Genomic DNA, 17,980 nt, shown 5'->3' with positions numbered 1-17,980 from the left:
CCCTCTCTCTCCCCAAACCCTAGCGGTCTCTCTCCTCCACCACATCCCGCACGCTTAAGCGAAGCTCCGCCGGATTTCTCCACACCACCGACACCACGCCTCGCTCGGGTGGCCGCTCGCCGGATCCTCAAGAGGAGCACATTTCCGCCGCCCGCCGGAACGCGCCGTCGTGCCGTCGGATTCAAGAGGAGCTACTACTTCCGCCGCCCGCCGGAACGGGAGGTGGACGTCGTCTTCATCAACAACCGAACGTGTGACCGAGTACGGAGGTGCCGCCCGTTCGTGGCGCCGAAGCGATCGTGATCAAGATCTTCTACGCGCTTTGCAAGCGGCAAGTGAACGTCTACCGCAGCAACAAGAGCCTCATCTTGTAGGCTTTGGAATCTCTTCAAGGGTGAGACTCGATACCCCCTCGTTGCTACCGTCTTCTAGATTGCATCTTGGCTTGGATTGCGTGTTCGCGGTAGGAAATTTTTTGTTTTCTACGCAACGTTATCCTACAGAATCATGGTAGGAATATTGATTAAGTAAAAAGGACATGGAAAAGATAAGTAAACAATAGTTTCTCAATTCTTTTCGTTCTTTGGTTGGTAGTTGAATAAACATCCATGTGTTGTTTAAAAAAATACCATGGTATGATCCTTTATAAGATGTGCTATTTGATCCCCACTTAGGGTGTTGTTATTGTAAAGCTAATCCTATTTAATCTAACCCATATATCAAATCATCTCTCCCAAAACAATGTTTTAGCAAAGATCACATTGAAGTTTATAGCGCTTGACTTGATGATCCACTTCAATTCCATCAAGTCAAGTGAAACTTTAGTCATTGTGACAAGTTTTATTTGAAAGCGCCAAAATTCCCCGGATTTTCTATTCATGAATGCAATGCACACATCTGTATTCTCTCTTTTTCTAGCCTCTAAACCTGGGATGTTACAGGTACCCGCTCATAAGTGTTAGTCTGCTACTCACTAACTCTTAATGTTAGGATTTGAAGATGTATTGATGTAGCATAGCAATTAACACCAATTTAGCTAGAACATTGGTGAAATACTACCAAGTTGCTGAAGCTAAACCACTTGGAGCCCCGTTTTTTCCTTGGAATATGCTCCTTCCGTTTCATATTACTTCACCTATAAAGTTTAGTCATAGTCCAAATTGGTAATGTTTGAGTAAGAATATATATGCTAAAATACTAATTTGTAAAGCATAAATGTGTATAATATAAAAATATATTTTTTACGATTATAAAAATAGTGATATGTGTAGATATTGATAATTTTTCTACATAATCAGTAATTTTTTAAAAAAATGAGTTTAACCAAACTTTGCACAGTTATACAACTCCCTCCAATTCATATTAGTTGAAGCTAATATAGATTTATGTAGAAACATTTTTTTAAAGTATATGTAAATACATTTTAATTGTAGATATATCTATTTTACCATCAGGTAATATAGATGAGAGGGAGTAGAAGTAAGTGATACAAGTAGATAAGCAGAGTAGTAGTACTCGAGTACTATAAATAGTACAGCCTAAGGAATCTCGTAAGAAATCCTCCCGATAAAGACCCCACAAGTCATTGTGATACACATTGGTTTTGACAATCCAGTTTTAGAAAGGCTAGCAAAGCAGATATTTTTTAGAGTGCTAAACCCTGTCTCTCCTGTTTGCAAACCCAACATAGTAATCTAAAACTGCTGAGGATGCTCTAAATAGCACCAAGATGAATCAACACGAGGTAAGAAACATCGTGCCGATAAAGACTCAATTTTCTTGTGTCGTAAGTCAGGAAGGGAAAAGATCCATTTATCTCGGTGATGGTGACGGTGTGCTTGTAAAGATAGATTTCAGGTGAAATATCGTCGCATGCGAAAGGTGCAGGTTATCTTTATCCACGAGAAGAAAATCTTGCAATCAGCGAAGGCAAAGCTTTTTAAAACCACAAGAAAGCGCACGCACTACTGCTATTAAGCTCGCCTCGCCAGCGCGCCCCACTCCTCCAGCCCACGCTCAAGCTCGCACTCCCTTCCTCCCCATTATTCCCCGCCGGCCACCGCGCGCGGCCGGCTCGCCGGGCGGCGTGGCGGGCGATGGGGCACGGCGCCAGCTGCGGCCGCCCCAGCGAGGAGGTGGACTTCTTCGGCGCGGCGCAGTCCGGCGACCTCGCCCGCCTCGCCGCCGCCGTCACCTCCCGCCCATCCCTCCTCCGGCGCACCACGCTCTTCGACCGCCTCTCCGCACTCCACATCGCCGCCGCCCACGGCCACCTCCAGGTACGGAAGCACCGACCGAACCACCTTATGCTGCCGTGTGCTCATCCGATTCCAACAATCTCTCGCCGCTCGCGTGCTGATTCTTTTGCTTTTCTTAGGTGGTCTCCATGGCATTGGATCTTTGCGTGCAGCCGGACGTCGTTAACCGCCACAAGCAGGTTCGTCACGCTACCTAGCTTTCCTTTCCTGTCCTCTTCCTCTTCCCCGTGGGTAGGAAGATTGTCCTCACATCGTGGTCCCTAATTTGTCGCAGACGGCGCTGATGCTGGCGGCGATGCACGGCCGGACCGAGTGCGTGCGACGACTGCTCGACGCCGGCGCCAATGTGAGTCTTCCGGACACGGCCTTCTCCGATTGGGACTGTTCTTGGATTGGAGCTGAATTATCTGTGTGCCGGTGTGCAGATCCTGATGTTCGATTCGTCGCACGGCCGGACGTGCCTGCACTACGCGGCGTACTACGGGCACTCGGACTGCCTCCGGGCCATCCTCTCGGCGGCCCGGACCTCGCCGGTGTCGCAATCCTGGTTGGCCCTTCTTCCCGGAACCCCCATTGCTGCCACGCTCTGCAACTGCTAGCGTTTGCTAATGGCTCATCAGCTGTTGTTTTGGAGGAGCAGGGGGTACGCGCGGTTCGTGAACGTGCGGGACGACACCGGGGCGACGCCGCTGCACCTGGCGGCGCGGCAGGGCTGGCGCCGCTGCGTCCACGTCCTGCTCGAGAGCGGCGCCATCGTGTCCGCCTCCAGCGGCGCCTTCGGGTAAAGTCAAAGACCGCACCTGTGCTGACTGAAAACCAAAATTCGCACCATTTTAGAAAGGAAAAAAAAGCTGCGACATTGACGCGAGCGCTCGCGCGTTTCCCTGCTGCAGATTCCCCGGGAGCACGCCGCTGCACCTGGCCGCGCGCGGCGGGAGCCTCGACTGCGTCCGGCAGCTGCTCTCCTGGGGCGCCGACCGTCTCCAGCGAGACTCCGTCGGGTGCGTCCTCCGTCAGACTTTTCAAGAACAAAGACTGTTGAAATTCAGCAAAGATTAACCGTCTGAAGCCATCATTCTTGTTGGTTAATCTGATCGATGCGGATTGGTCTCTACTGCAGGAGAATTCCATACGAGGTTGCGGTGAAGCGAGGGCACGCCGCGTGCGCGGCGCTGCTGAACCCGTCGTCGGCAGAGCCGCTGGTGTGGCCGTCCCCTCTCAAGTTCATCACCGAGCTGGAACCGGACGCCAAGGCGCTGCTGGAGGCGGCTCTGATGGAGGCCAACAGGGAGAGGGAGAAGAGGATCCTGAAAGGGGCCAAGAACTCGGCACCATCTCCCTCACGTTCAGATGACAGCGCCACCATCTCCGAGGTACCGTACACTGCCAAGCCTTGTCTTGCAAATTACTACACTCCGTTTACCGATCTCATCTGTAGTTTCTACATATAGTTTATGATCAAATCTCAATCAATCAAGATTTCACGGGTAGCTGAATCCAAGTAGTTCATGATTGCGTTGGTTGCAGCTAACGTGCCGTCAGGTTTCAACATGGAGGGCCACTTGCCCCAAAGCGTACTTGTATAATGTTTATGTTGATCCGAGGGAGAAGAAGGGCTAGCTAATTTGGCCGCTGGCGTACTAGTCTAATATTGTTCCTCTTGGTAATGGCAAGTTAGGTGTCAAGCTGTGGCCGCGTAAGCACGCACCTCCTCGCACGAAAATGTTCATCGGTTGCCGCACGTCTGAGTGATCCATATGCACGAAACATTATTCAAAACGCTACGTAGTACGATCTCCACATGCATACACGATCCTGCATCTGCATCGACATCTCTCTCGATCCGATTGATCTTGTTCAGATTGACAGCTCTCTGATAAGCAAGGTGGGATGGTGTTTGCAGGGCGGCGGCGCTGAGGAGGTGTGCAGCATCTGCTTCGAGCAGGCGTGCACGATCGAGGTCCAGGAGTGCGGGCACCAGATGTGCGCGGCGTGCACGCTGGCGCTGTGCTGCCACACCAAGCCCAACCCGGCCACGCACAGCCAGCCGATGCCCGTCTGCCCCTTCTGCCGCGGCAGCATCACCCGGCTGGCGGTGGCCACCAGGTCCACCGCAGGCGACGACGAGGACGAAGACGACGACGAGGAAGGAGAAGACAGGCTGCAGTCTTCTCCGATGCACCGGAGGTCCCGCCGGTCCCTGAACCTCAGCGGCGACGGGGGCAGCACCAGCAGCCTCATGGGCAGCATCGCCTCGTCCATCGGCAAGATGGGCCGGCGCAAGGCCGACAGCACCGAGCTGCTGCAGGTCGACGACGACAAGCCGTAGACAGACAGACGGAATGCTCCCTCGGCATTCATTCGTTCGTTCAGTAAGTCAGTCAGTGCGACTACTATGGCGGAGCGTCACGATACGTCATCGTCAATCATGGAGCTGGAGCTGGAGCTAGTGTACTATTTTTGTAGATTATATTTTTGGGGCAATTGTTCTTCTTCCATGCTTCTGTGTATGTAGATTCAATCCCAAGTTGTAGACTAGTAGGTCCAGTCCGAATAAGAGCGCGCGCAGTCCTTGCCTGTAGCCCCCATCCCCTCCCGTGAAGTTGTCGAAATGAAAGGTTGTACATGTCCGGATTCAGAGAAGTTGGGATGATATGATAATGAGGAACCCCGGTACAAATCCATGTGACTCAACATAATTGATTGGTCTTTGGCCCCCGAGGCTACGCCGATCAGGTGTTGTTCCCTACATATAATTGAGCTTCGATCTCCTAGTGTTATCTAGTTTTATGGGCATCCGATTCATTGTGCTTTCTGAATCTGATGACCACCGGGGCTTGATTGTGCTTTCTGAATCTGAGGACCATGAGTCTCTATTCTGAATCTGACGACCACCGGGGATAGCTTAGGATCCCCTCGCGGTCGTACAAACTGGGGACGATTTCCCTTGGCAAGCTTCCCGTCGGACTAACTGTTGCTGGGGTGGAGGAATCGCCACCGGTGCACCAGTCACCTTCATGGGTTTGTCCCCAACCAGCATGTGTTAATCTGTACTTATGCTACTCAGCACATGGACCAGCCCTAGCAAAAATGGGCAACGAAATTGACCGACAAGTACTCGTCATGTGCGTTCTTGAGATGGGAGAGGTATGGGTAGGGGTTCATCAGAGCTTGCTTGGCAGGACGTAGCCGCTCGCTGTGTATATCTAGATGAGCTGCAGAGGGATGGCTCAGTTCAACGTCTAGGCAAAGCATGTTTCAGAAGAACAGGGGATACATGCATACAGCGACTGTGTCTGTGTCTGTGTGGATATTACATGAGCTGACACCTTGGATGAGGGCTGAACTTTCGCAGGAACCGAAGAGAGTCGACTTGACGCCACAGGATTCCTTGCCAGAAATGAGAGGAGGATTTATGTTGTAGCAGGCACAAGGATACTGTAACACTGAGCCACTGAACCATCGTCCAGTCCACGCAGAAGGAAAGACGACACAGGTAATTCGCAGTTTTCTTCTTTTGCAAGAATCTTGCTTGAACGGTTTTAAGGAATCTGGACCAAAAGCATTCAAAAGGACCAAAGACTGAAGAAAAACTGTGGTAGCTGCAACATTTTTATGCACATCGAGAGCGGTGCGTACTCCAGTGTTGAGCCTCTCAAAGTGAAGCCAAGTCATTTTCATACTTGCGGGGTTCGTTAAAAAAAGCGAAGCAAAACCCTAAAAAGAGCTTCAGATTTGTGTGGTCGCATCTGCATCTAGGTGTGCGCGCTGCTAGTCTCTGCTATCGACCCGGCAAATGCTGCCATGAAAACTGACGGGATCATGGCGCCCCAGAAAACTTGTCCAACACGATTGACCCGGCACAGTGCCTGATTGCTCGCGCTGTAGCCTGTAGGTGATAGGCCGCATTCACGATCTATGGCCACATCAGTCCACGATGGAACTTAAAAATGTGGAACCTTTGATTTGAGTTTCTCTGTAAAAGATCTACCAAAGGCTATTGGAATCGGTGCTCCTACTCCACATTTCGCCTCTCTCAACCCCCCTCCCCACTCCTCCTTGGAGCAATCACCAGCAGCATAACAGAGGGAGACAGAAATAACCAATGCTTCATCTCTGACGATGTCTTGCACCATCACACGCAAAGGACAAGCTGCGTAAAATAGAATGGGCCGGAAGCCCGGCCCGAACGGCCCGACCCGACCCGGCCCGAAAATCCCGGGCCGGGTCGGGTCGGGCCGTTCGGGCCGGGTCGGGCCAGGTCGGGTCGGGTCGGGCCGTTCGGGCCGGGCTTCCCATGCCCAGGTATGGGGACAGAATTGTATAGAAGGAAGAACGCAACAGGACAAACAACAGCAAAATAAGAAGGCCAGCCTTTGAGCCCCCAAACACCACCAAGCTACCGACGGTTCAGGATTTGGAAACCTGCTCCATCACCCACCAGGATCAGGTCGTTAGCTTCCAGGGTCCTTGCCAGGTCTTCAGGTGTGATCAACATCGGGCCAAAACCCCTCGCGCTGTTCATAGACTTCCAACGTCGATCTTGCCTTTTTCTGGGGAGTCAGCCAGGCTCCGGCCACAATAGGAGCGGTGGCAGCCGAGCCAAACTCTCCAGCCTGCTCAGCAATGTCGTCAGCTCTTCTCTTTCTTCTTCCTTCAATAGTATTCTCCACTGAGCACAACTGCAAACCAAGCGTCTCCACATTCCCTGCATGCCAATCCATTGAGCACGATTGAAGACATGATCATTTCTGGTAATCCAGATAGTTCTCAAAACAGCAACAAAAATCATATTGCATTTCTTATTTTCCTTCCTATCATTCCACAGAGAAGTAACATCATGCATGTTTGAGATCACCAGATTAATATCCAAAGCTGTAACAAGTTATTTCCATATTTTAGAGGCAACCACACAATCAAAAAACAGGTGTTGACAAGATTCCACTTCATTGCAAAAAACACAAGTTAAATCATCAACACTTTGCCTTTTGACCAAATTATCTCTAGTGAGGAGTTTGTTGTGGAAGAGTAACCAAAGGAAAAAAGTGAATTTTTGGGGTACTTTGATTTTCCAAACACAATGAATATCAACAGTTTTAATCCCTCCAAAGTTAACTACAGCATACAAGGATTTCACACTATACAAACTATTTGCTTCCCACTTCCAAATCAAACTATCCTGAGTATTACTTAATGGATAGTTTGAGCAATTTGCTGAATTTCCAACCATTGCAACATCAATCTATGGTCAAAACATTTCCTAAAGGTCATTTTCAAAGAAGACCCATCCCATAGATCAGCAATGGTCTTATTTTGTTCATTCACTAGGAAGTAGACTTTCCAATATTGAATAGCCAGGGAGCAGGAACCAAACCAATGATCTTCCCAGAACTTAATGTTCCTACCATTCCCAACTTTCCACTGATAACCCATCTTAGCAGCTTTGGTAGTCCAGAACACCCCTTTCCAAAAGGGAGAGGCACCATTAGAAGAGCAAGAGAACATATTATGATTGCCCACATTATACTTATTGTCCACTATCTGCTTCCATAACTTGTTCTCATTTAAATGATATCTCTTAATCCAAGAAGCTAAGAGGCACATGTTCATTTCTGATTGATCAGGAATGCCCAAGCCACCATATTCTTTTTTTCTAGTGACCAAACCCCAATTAACTAGGTGATACTTATGATGTCCCTCATAATTATCCCAGAGGCAGTGAGCCATCTGAGAGCTAATGAGAGTAATGGCCCATTTAGGGAATTTGATCACACTAAGTAAATAGATGGGAATACTGGCCAGCTCTAGTTTAGCAGCATGATTAAGGAGCTTCCCTCTCTACCCAACAGCTCTCTTGAGGATTTTTATCAACAATAGGTTGTATATCCTCTTTTTTTAGTTTACTGTGATGAAGAGGAACTCAAAGATATTGTAGAGGGAAATATCCCATCTTACAACTCAAGGATTGTGCAATAAGTTGTGCATCACTCTCCACTACATTAATAGGGACTAGATCACATTTATGAAAATTAATCCTCATCCCAGACATGTGTTCAAAACAAGCCAGGATCCATTTTAGATTTATGGCAGAAGTTAACCTATTTTCTAGGAAGAGTAGAGTATCATCAGCATATTGCATACTAATGATTCCTTCCCTCCGTAGCTCTTGCATGAGTCTATCTATCTGTCCTCGACAAGCAGCTTTGGACAAGATTTTAGTGAAGACATCAGCCATAAGTTGAAAAGAATGGGGGATATAGTATCCCCCCATCTCACACCTCTACTGGTGAGGAAAAACTGACTATTGCAGTCATTGATCCTAACACCAACAGAGCCATTGTGCAAAAGCCCCTCAATAATAGACATCCATTTAGGGCTAAAACCCCTCATCTTCATCACTCTCAAAAGGAAATCTCTATCCACCCTGTCATAGGCTTTTTAATAATCAAGTTTAAAAATAAAACCAGATTGTCCTTTATGGACAACATCATGAATAAGTTCATGGGCAGATACTACACTTTCAAGTATATATCTCCCTTTAATAAAAATTGTTTGATTAGGAGAAATAAGTTCTTCACTAACCACACCCAGCCTATTAGTGGCACACTTAGAAAAAAATTTAAAACCGCAATTGGTTAAGGCAATAGGCTTGAATTTATGTATAGTTACAACATCAGCTTCCTAATTTGGAATCAAAGTCAAAAGAGAAAAATTCAATCTAAAAAGATCAAGTTTCTCCTCATTCCAATCTTTAACCGTAGCCATGAAATCAGCTCTAATGAGCTCCAAAAAGTGTTGGTAGAAGAGAAAAGAAAAAACCATCAGGTCCGGGATAATCTACGATAACCCCCGCTTGGTGTTAAGTGAGCTCAGAGGCCCCCCGCCGTTGTCACTGACATGTGGGGTTTGAGTGACCTGGGGGTTATAAGGAATTCTCCCTCAAGCATCTTATTATGTTCCTGGGACACCATATCCTCAGGGTCCCAGAAATCATCTAACAAATCAATATCAAGGCAGGGTTCCTTGCGAAAGAGGTCCTTATAGTAATTAACAGCAATGTATAGCATGCCTTTGTTGTCTTCCACAATCCCTTCATCACCTTGCAATTGATAAATTTGCTTCTTCCTCCTCCTCTGATTAGCTACAGAATGGAAGTAAGCAGTATTACGAACCCCTTCTAAAATATATCTTTCTCTAGACCTTTTTCTAGCCTTTATTTCTTCATCACTCCAAATTTTAGTAATTTGAACTGAGATATTCTTCATTCTAGTTTTAGAAACAGGTTACAAGCTTTATGTTTCAGATAAAATATCAAGCAAGTCATATTCAGCAACCAAACCCTGTTTAAGTTTCCTTTGGGCAGACTCAATGTTGGCTGACCAACCTTTTAAGCCCTTCCTAGTATTCCTTATTTTAAATTGCCACCTATCAGGGAAATTTTGGAGATGAAAGTGGGCCTGCTAGAACTTGGCAACCACATGTTCAAAGCCCTCAATTTTAAGCCACAATTTTTCAAATCTAAATTATTTATCATGATGAATTTTCAAAGCCCTAGTGTCAACAATAAGGGGCGTATGATCACTGCCCACCCTGGGCTTTGAAGCTAGAATACTAGCAGGGAAAAGAGAGTCCCAACAAGTAGACACAAAAACTCTATCTAGTAAGGCCATGACCAAATTATCTTGGTTATTAGCCCAAGAGAATTGTCTACTAGGGTTTTTAAGCTCCATGCACCACCAATCAGGGTAGGACCATTCCAACAGGCCATGATATTATGCAGCTCATTGATAAAGTCTAATTTATGTTCTTCATAGGCAGAGCCATAGACATCAATGACTCTCCAAAGAACATTCTCTTTTTTTGCTTTAATTTGCACAGATACACAATAAGAAAGAATATCCCATTTAACTATATCAAACATTTCAATACTAATACCAACAAGGATACCTCCAGCAGTTTTCACAGCTGGCAACCAGTTCCAAGAGAACCTCCCTCCTGGATCTAGTTGCTGCAGCTGTAAGGTAGAGAAATCCTCTTTTTTGATTCAGAGAAACAAATAATATCAGGGCATGTCTCTCTAATGAGGTCATGCACTCTAGTGAGCTTATTAGGCCTATTAAGACCTATAGGGTTCCAAATTAGAGCTACTACCATTTTAAAGATCAATTTCCTTCTCCCCCTTTTCTACTATGGACTAGTGTCTAAGGCTCATCATCATCAGGTACATCACTAATGTTATCCTCCTGATCAGACATAACCTCATCCCTATCCTCCAGGCCTACTCTCAATTCTTCCATAGATAGACTAATGTCACTAGGAAGAAAACTTGCAGGGTTGGACTTATGAAAATCAACAAGCCTTTTTGTTTCAGCTTCTTTAATTTTATCAATAATAGAGTCAGCATTTAGATTTTTGTGTCCCAAGCTAATGCCAACATTTTTTGCTTTATCAAATAAAGTTGGATTATCAAGGCCAGAAAAATAATTTGAGAAACCATGGATCTTATTACCTTTAGGTACTTCCAGATTTTTTGCCTTCTTAAGATCTTGAGCTTTCTCAATAACAGTCTTGCCATCCCTTGGAATCCTGGAACTCATCCTTGTAGCTTGCACAGGCCCCCACTGTTTTTTCTCCTTCCATGCCATGGAAGGCATGGCAGGAGCAGGATTGTTGAACAGTAAATCATCATCTCTCTGTGCAATACCTTCAGCTTCATCATCACTTTCAACATCAAAATGTTGAAGGAGATTCTTTCCAATGTTCTCTTCAGCATTTCTTAGAACTAGAGCATTGTTAACATGGACACATGGCTCCTTGCCAAACACTTTTTCCTGGACACATGTCTCTAGATTTTGTTGAGCACCAGATTTAGAACTACTTCTTCCACCAGGAGGTATGGAAGGATCTGTCTCCATCTTGCTGTTGTTCCCACCAGATTTGCCTTTGTCCAAAGTCTTGAAGTCATCTCCAATCTTAGTGTCATCATCAATTGCACCCCCTTCATTGCCTTGACCAGGATCTTCATCATCATCCTCATCCACATCAATGGCTTCTCCTTCATTTTCCACAAGAAAGTCCATCAGGAAGAAACATTGCTCCATTTCAAAGAGTTTGTTTGATGGGATCTTTGATTTATCCCTCACAGCCACCTTAACCCTAACTTCCTTGTAGAAACTCCTGAAAATGCCTTGCCAGTATATGTTGACAAGCACACTAAGTGTAGTGGAGACTTGGCAAATAGTCTTCCAAGTTAACCACTTGACAGGGATACCAAGGATTTTGACCCAAACTTCCTGGAATTCCTCAAAAGGCTCTACCTCACCCTCCCAGTTCACAAAGTAAATGACCACTCCATCCTTCTTAAGATTAATGGAGGGGTACTCCTCTAACTCTTTGATTCTCTTGCTAGGAGGGAACCTTACGAAGAACTTTTTAGGGGCAATCTGTCTAATCTGCCAGAACCAATTCACTTTCCACATGTCATTGAAGCACTTATCAAGCTCTTCAGCAGAAATTTCTCCCTCCTTAACCACCACTACTCCTACATTATCCATGTTCAACCATTGCATTGCTTCTAGCCCCTCCACCTCCACATGAAAGAACCCCAGCCCAGGGTTTGCACTCCCCCAGTATTGGGCAGTAGGTAGAAGAGAATACCACATAAGACAGTTATCCTTGTGATGACCAGTTTTGCTGCATATGAAACACCTCTTGATCCTAGTGCAGAGGCCTACATAGTGACCCAACTCTCCACAGTTGTAGCAGGGCACATTCCTGAATTTGGGATCTAGGACAGGTCCATGCCCACTAGCCACTGATAGCTGCAAATTAGCTCCAACCCTATCACCACTATTCTTTGACCCATTAGAGGCAAACCCTTTTTGATTTTTCTTCTTGTTTTTACCAGCACCAGAGACCTGCTGTTGCTGTGAAGGAATCATGCTAGCACTGCTGCCCTGACTGTTGGTTTGAGAAGGCTAGGAGGGATCCCATGAGGTAGCATCATCAAGGGGTTGAAACCAAGGGGGAATCTGCTGGTTGCCGAATAACTGCGACCACTGACTCATCGGCATGTTCCACATATTTGGTTGTAACATCGGGAACATACCTTGACCAGACCCCATCTGCTGCATCATTGGTTGGGGAAATTCAGACTTGACACCAACTGGGTCAGGAGCGACACCAAGAGAAGTTGTCGCCGAAGCTGCCACAGCTGCCGCTGGAGGAGCACGGCCACCCCGCCGCCACCAAATCTACTCGCACCACGGCCTCCTCCCGCCATCTTGACGACCTCAACAAAAGATTTCTTCCCTTCTTCAGCTCCCCATAGATCTGAGAACTTAATCACTATAGGCTTGGGTAGATAACCAGCTCTAGCAGGGAAACGGTCAGAAGGAGTGAAAGATCTAGCCTGGACCAAATCTCTCCTGATCCAGACCAGTGTCGGAGACCCAGGCGTAGCCCTAGACCCGACCAGGGGTTTGTTGACTGAACCTGCCGGCGCAGCCACAGATATATCCAACATTGAAGGCGCATTTCTGAAAGCCGCCACCCCTGATAGTCCAGACGGCCTATTTCGACCAGGAGGATCTGATCGACGGCCACCCACGGCTGCCAACAAAGAGCAGTTGTGCAGTGGGGCCCGCCTCTGGGGGCATCCCCAAGCTCTCCCCATCCTCTCCGGCGAGGAGCTCCTCGTCGGGGATGGGTTCCCCCTTCTAATCTTCTCCATCCGCCGCCGAACATCCGTAGAGCTTCGAGGACCATCAGAGCCCACAGACCGCAAACCCTCCCCGCCAATCAGCAACGGAGAAGGCCTCAACGGCGAGGCCCGAGACGAGGTCTTCATGGCATCCAATTTTCCAGGTCCTCCAGACCTTGCTCCGCCATTAGCCGCATCGGGTCTTCGGGATCCTTCAATTTGATCATCGCGCCGCCGCAGCCACCTGCTCCTCGAGCCCTTGCCCTGAGATTTGCGGCCGCCATCCCTTCTCCATCTGCTCGATCGCCCACTCCGATGCAAGGCTGATCTGGAGAATTAACAATTTCCGCCGCAACAGCGCCTGCTTCCTCTCCTCCGCCATCGCCGCTTCCTTCTCCTTCCGCACCCTCTCCTCTCCCATCCTCACCTCCTCGGCAAACGATGGGAAACCCGCCGTCCACCTTGGGATGGACATGCTTCTCCTCCGTACGCACCGGCGAATACCAGCGACGGCGAGCGGTTGGGGTGGGGAGGGAAACGGCGACGACGACGCGAGATCGCCAGAGAATCGCCAGTTTCGCCTGTGCGTGGGTGCCTGTACTCCTTTCGAATTACTTAAAAAGTTTATGTATTATACACCTAACCTTTACATAATAACGATGCACACAGCCCTAACCATCCAAAAAGTGTTAAATAATCTTAAGAAAAGTAAAGGCAAAAAGAAAAAAAAAACATCACAAACTATTAAGGCACCGGTGGAGATGAAAGATCAATATGAAGATTATGCAACCATCTGTGTTGGGATTTTTTTTTCCTTGTCGTGGCCTCCAATGTGTAGACATTTCTGTAAATAGTTTGCGATGTGCCACACGCTCTAGCGACGTCCATGAGCGGAGCGGAGCTGCGCAACAGTAGATAACATGCGTTCAGAGAAGAATATTTGATTAAAAACCTTGTCATTTCAATATATTTTAAGATTAGGAAAATTTTACTTCCCAGCCTCTGCAGCAACTATGGATGCAGATATCCATTAATCATGAGTATTAAGATTAAAGCCTAGTCCTCAAGATAAATTGCATATTAGGACTTGAACCTCAAGTATGCATAGGAACCTAAATTCACATCCGTGAGGATTTAAACTCGGGTACTGGGATTGTATATCCATTCCCCGAGCAGTTGAATTAGGCTCACTCCCCATTAACTGTCATATATTTACACGTGTAGATATCTGCAAATCTAGACAAATATTTTATGGGTAGTATGTAACGAAGGTTGTTATCGAGATGCAATAAGCCCGTGCAGTTCCAATTTCTTAGTTTCACAATTCGCCAATGACAACCTAGCCGCGAGGCGCCTCCACGCCAACCGTTTCGCGTCTCCCTCGTCTAGCGACAGAGACAGAGGCGATTAGACTCCCTCCAATCTCCACCGGCCAGGGCGCCGATACCCTCTCCCTCCACTTGTTGTTCCGCCGACATGAGGGAGAGTGATCTCCTTCCCCCGTTCTGTAGTTAGGGTTAAGGCTTCTCTGCTATAGTGCGTCGTTGGGGTGGTGGAAGCGGTGCACGAGCAAATAAATCCGCCTCAACTCTACTCCCTGTTGCGGTCAGGAACCCACCGGCAGGCAGCGACTGGCAACACCGTAGAGCCGGGAACAACTCAGGACTGCGGCTGGCCCTGGTCCCTCAGAGCGACGGCCCGCAAAGCCTTCTGGTCACACGTCCGATGCTGTCGCAAGGGCGTGCCACCTGACCTATACCCGGTCGTGGAAGGTGTTGGATGATGCCTCGCTTAGTTTCCTGCATGGCATACACGTAAACGTTAAATACGATCCTCGATCGGCTCTCAGGTTGTCCTGTGAGCCGATCCACCCATGATTCGTACGAGGTGTACGAATATATGGTGGTCCTGCTTGATCAAGATAAAGCTAAAGCGATCTACGACGATTTAGGGTTTTCACCGCATAATCGGATCATCCTAATCACGATTGGGCCTCGCGCTCGCGTACGGTGATCGTAAGCCGATCCTAGACAGGGCCTAAAAACCAACACGAGGTTGATCCCCGAACATCCCGTCTAGGGCCAGCGAACTACACCCTACACGCCGCCGGATCCTCCAACCCTTTGTAAGGCCTAACTATTGCGGATATTAAACTAATCCTTGAAGAACAAGGAGCAACCGTAACGGATCGGATCTACTAAACAATGATCAAGCGGGTGCCGCCCCTACACCTAAGATAGGTGTAAGGGCGGCTAGATGTATAAGGGTTGCACTACGACAGACATATGATACGAAGAACAATGCTAACCCTAACACATCTAAGATAACTACGTTGCTCGCCATCAAAAAGGCTTCAAAGCACGAGCAACGCATGAACAACGTGAATAAGCTTATGGTTGCCTAGATCGCAAGATGCGATCTAGGCAGCATGGTGCTTACCAGGAGAAACCCTCGAGACGAAGGAGTTGGCGATGCGCCGAGATTGATTGTGTTGAATGTTGGTTGTTGTTTATTTCATAAACCCTAGATACATATTTATAGTCCAAAGGACTTTCTAATTCAGGCGTGCAACTAACCGTGCACGGGTAAAACTCTAACTCCTAACCGACACGTAATCTAATATGTTACAGATACAAAGGCAAACTAGCCCAAACGTTGCATATAAGGCCGATTCACGTATTTCTTCCGTATATAATCTTCAAGCCCATCTCTATCGCGGCCCACCTCTGATCCGGTCAAATTCTGGTGATAACACATGCCCCCCTGGTTTTGGAAATGACATTTCCAAAATCATTATGCTTATCCCTCATCGGGTCATGTTATGGGGTCTTGCCCCTTGACTTTATCACCAATCTAAAAAAACTCATCTTAAAATGAAGGAATGTCTTCACTTAACTTTTCCGATAGCCAGAGTCAAGCACTCCCCAAAAAGAGCCGATGGTATCACATCAGCCTCTATGATAAAACGGGAGTAAGGCCAACCTAACTGCCCCTCCAAACGGTAACCTGCGCCCTTCGTCTGAGAAACTCAGATCCCCAAATCGCCGCCCCGGCAGCTCCATGAATCTCAGATCTCAGTCGCGCCGTCCCGATTCCTCAACGCATCCAATGGCGGAATCCTCCAACGCCAACGCCATGGTCTCCGGTCTGAAGGTAATCCTCAACAGCCCCCTTGTCATGTGCATCAATGTTAGGAGTAAACAGTAAACTCCTGAATTAATGTTCTATTTCATTATCAATTTTAGGTTTCAGACATCCTGCTGCCACATCCTTCTCTCGCAAATTCTATGTGCCTCGGTCCTCGTTCTTCCGAGAGTCCCGCCCTCTTAATTTCATGCGAAGCTAACGTAATCCCCTTCGTGAATCGAACTTAGATCCGACTTCCGGGCCGACCGCCGCGAGCCCGGCCTAATCCTCCCGAGGGTTGGGTGGCATGGTACAATAGAGTATCCAAAACCCATTATGCCACCTCGGGAAGCCATAGGGATAGCCGATGCCTCGTCATTATCATTGTCTCCTCTTGAGAAGAATGAAAATATTCCGAAAACTATCGGCTACTTCCGGTCCGACGCACTCGAATCGCTTCATGTTTGGCCATGGCACTATGACACCAACTCTGCTGGATGTAGCCATGATCACGAGGCCTAGACATTGCATCCCCAAGCCCTTACGCATTCAAACTCGCCGAGAGTCCCTTTCACTCTTTCTTCTAAAAAAGAGTGTACCGACTCGGAGAGCCTACCTCAAACGTTATATGAAGACCAAAGGCCCTGTGACAGAGAGAGAACACACAGCCTTTCTGAACTTCTGGTTGGAGCACTTCATCTTCTGTGGCCCATCCCTTGCCCCTACCAAGAATTACCTTTCCCTGGCCTATGAACTGGCCAAAGGCACCCAACTTGGCCTAGGCCAACTGTTTCTTGGAGAGGTCTATCGATCTCTTCAACTGATGTCTGTCAAACTGTTCTCTCAAAAGACAGTTAAAACTGGCGGCCCCTGGCGCAGCTATACTTCCAGAACCAGATCCCAGACTTCCCACCTTTGACTACCTGCACCTTTCCAGATGTCAATGGAAAGGAGATCCGATGCACCAGCTATGGCCAGGCTTTGTATGGTCTCCCAGGCAGCAGGCTGATCCCCAAAGAAGCAGCAGGGTGGTTCAAGATCTTCTTCCAAGGTTTGGACAACCCCCTGTTCTTTCCTTATACCGAACCGGAGAACTTTGAAAACCCGGTCTCCTTTCGATTGGATAAATTTGCCGATGACACTAGCACCCAGCACCTGTATTCCATCATGATTCGTCCTTGCTTCCTCCCCGTTGGCATGAGTACTTCGAACAGGATCATCAAGCCTGGCTATGAGTGTTACCAACCGGTGGTGGTAGCCCGACAGCTTGGTCTTGGGCAGGTGCCTCCACACTTCTTCTTACACCACCTGACCGCAAGCAGAGCTGAACTGCCTGACATCCTTACTGGCCAAAGATGTTATACCTTCTTTGATGCTTTGGCCATTCCAATTCCCCACGACCTCCGTTTCTCCTTCACTACCGATGGTTTCGAGACTTGGTGGTCCATGTGGAAGACCCATGTCTTCAGAAGGGCTTTAGGACCGCTGCTGAGACAACTTGATGCTGAGTATGACGTCCCGGCAGACCAGGTACCATTACTCAAACATTTCTTGTAACCGCTTATGGTGATTGTCCGTGACCTGACCCCATCTTCTGGCAGCAACAAGATGGCCCGGCTCCCACGCAAGCCGATGGCTCCCCCTTCGTGTTCCTTCCTCCGGCCCCAGTGGTTCTCTTCTACCAGAGCTCGCCACCTCTGAAGAAAGTCATAATGCAGAGTCAGCCGATTTCACTGAAATCGGCTCCCAAGAGTAAAGCATCTTCGGGGCCAGTTGCCCCCCGAGCCTCGACTCAGGCGAGGACGGCAGTGAGGAAGGTGGCTGTCAGGAAGACCCTGAAGCGCAAAGCTCCTGCCCAGGAAAGCTTGCACATAAGTTAATCCGTGTCTTGACC

General features: G+C 47.9%; 1 protein-coding gene across 1 annotated transcript; it reads left to right on the top strand.

The window, feature by feature from the left end:
- Positions 1 to 2,096: 2,096 nt before the first annotated feature.
- Positions 2,097 to 4,896, top strand: LOC124697921 (E3 ubiquitin-protein ligase XB3-like). The gene is made up of 8 exons (XM_047230444.1): positions 2,097 to 2,279; positions 2,378 to 2,437; positions 2,533 to 2,604; positions 2,684 to 2,805; positions 2,899 to 3,039; positions 3,152 to 3,259; positions 3,379 to 3,631; positions 4,162 to 4,896. The coding sequence occupies exons 1-8, from the start codon at positions 2,097 to 2,099 to the stop codon at positions 4,585 to 4,587; spliced, it is 1,365 nt and encodes a 454-aa protein (XP_047086400.1). The 3' UTR covers positions 4,588 to 4,896.
- Positions 4,897 to 17,980: the final 13,084 nt, after the last annotated feature.

The sequence above is a fragment of the Lolium rigidum genome, chromosome 3 (genome assembly GCF_022539505.1).
Source record: "Lolium rigidum isolate FL_2022 chromosome 3, APGP_CSIRO_Lrig_0.1, whole genome shotgun sequence".
NCBI lineage: Eukaryota > Viridiplantae > Streptophyta > Magnoliopsida > Poales > Poaceae > Lolium > Lolium rigidum.
The sequence above is the reverse complement of the archived record's forward strand: the minus strand, read 5'-3'. Positions and strand labels throughout refer to the sequence as shown.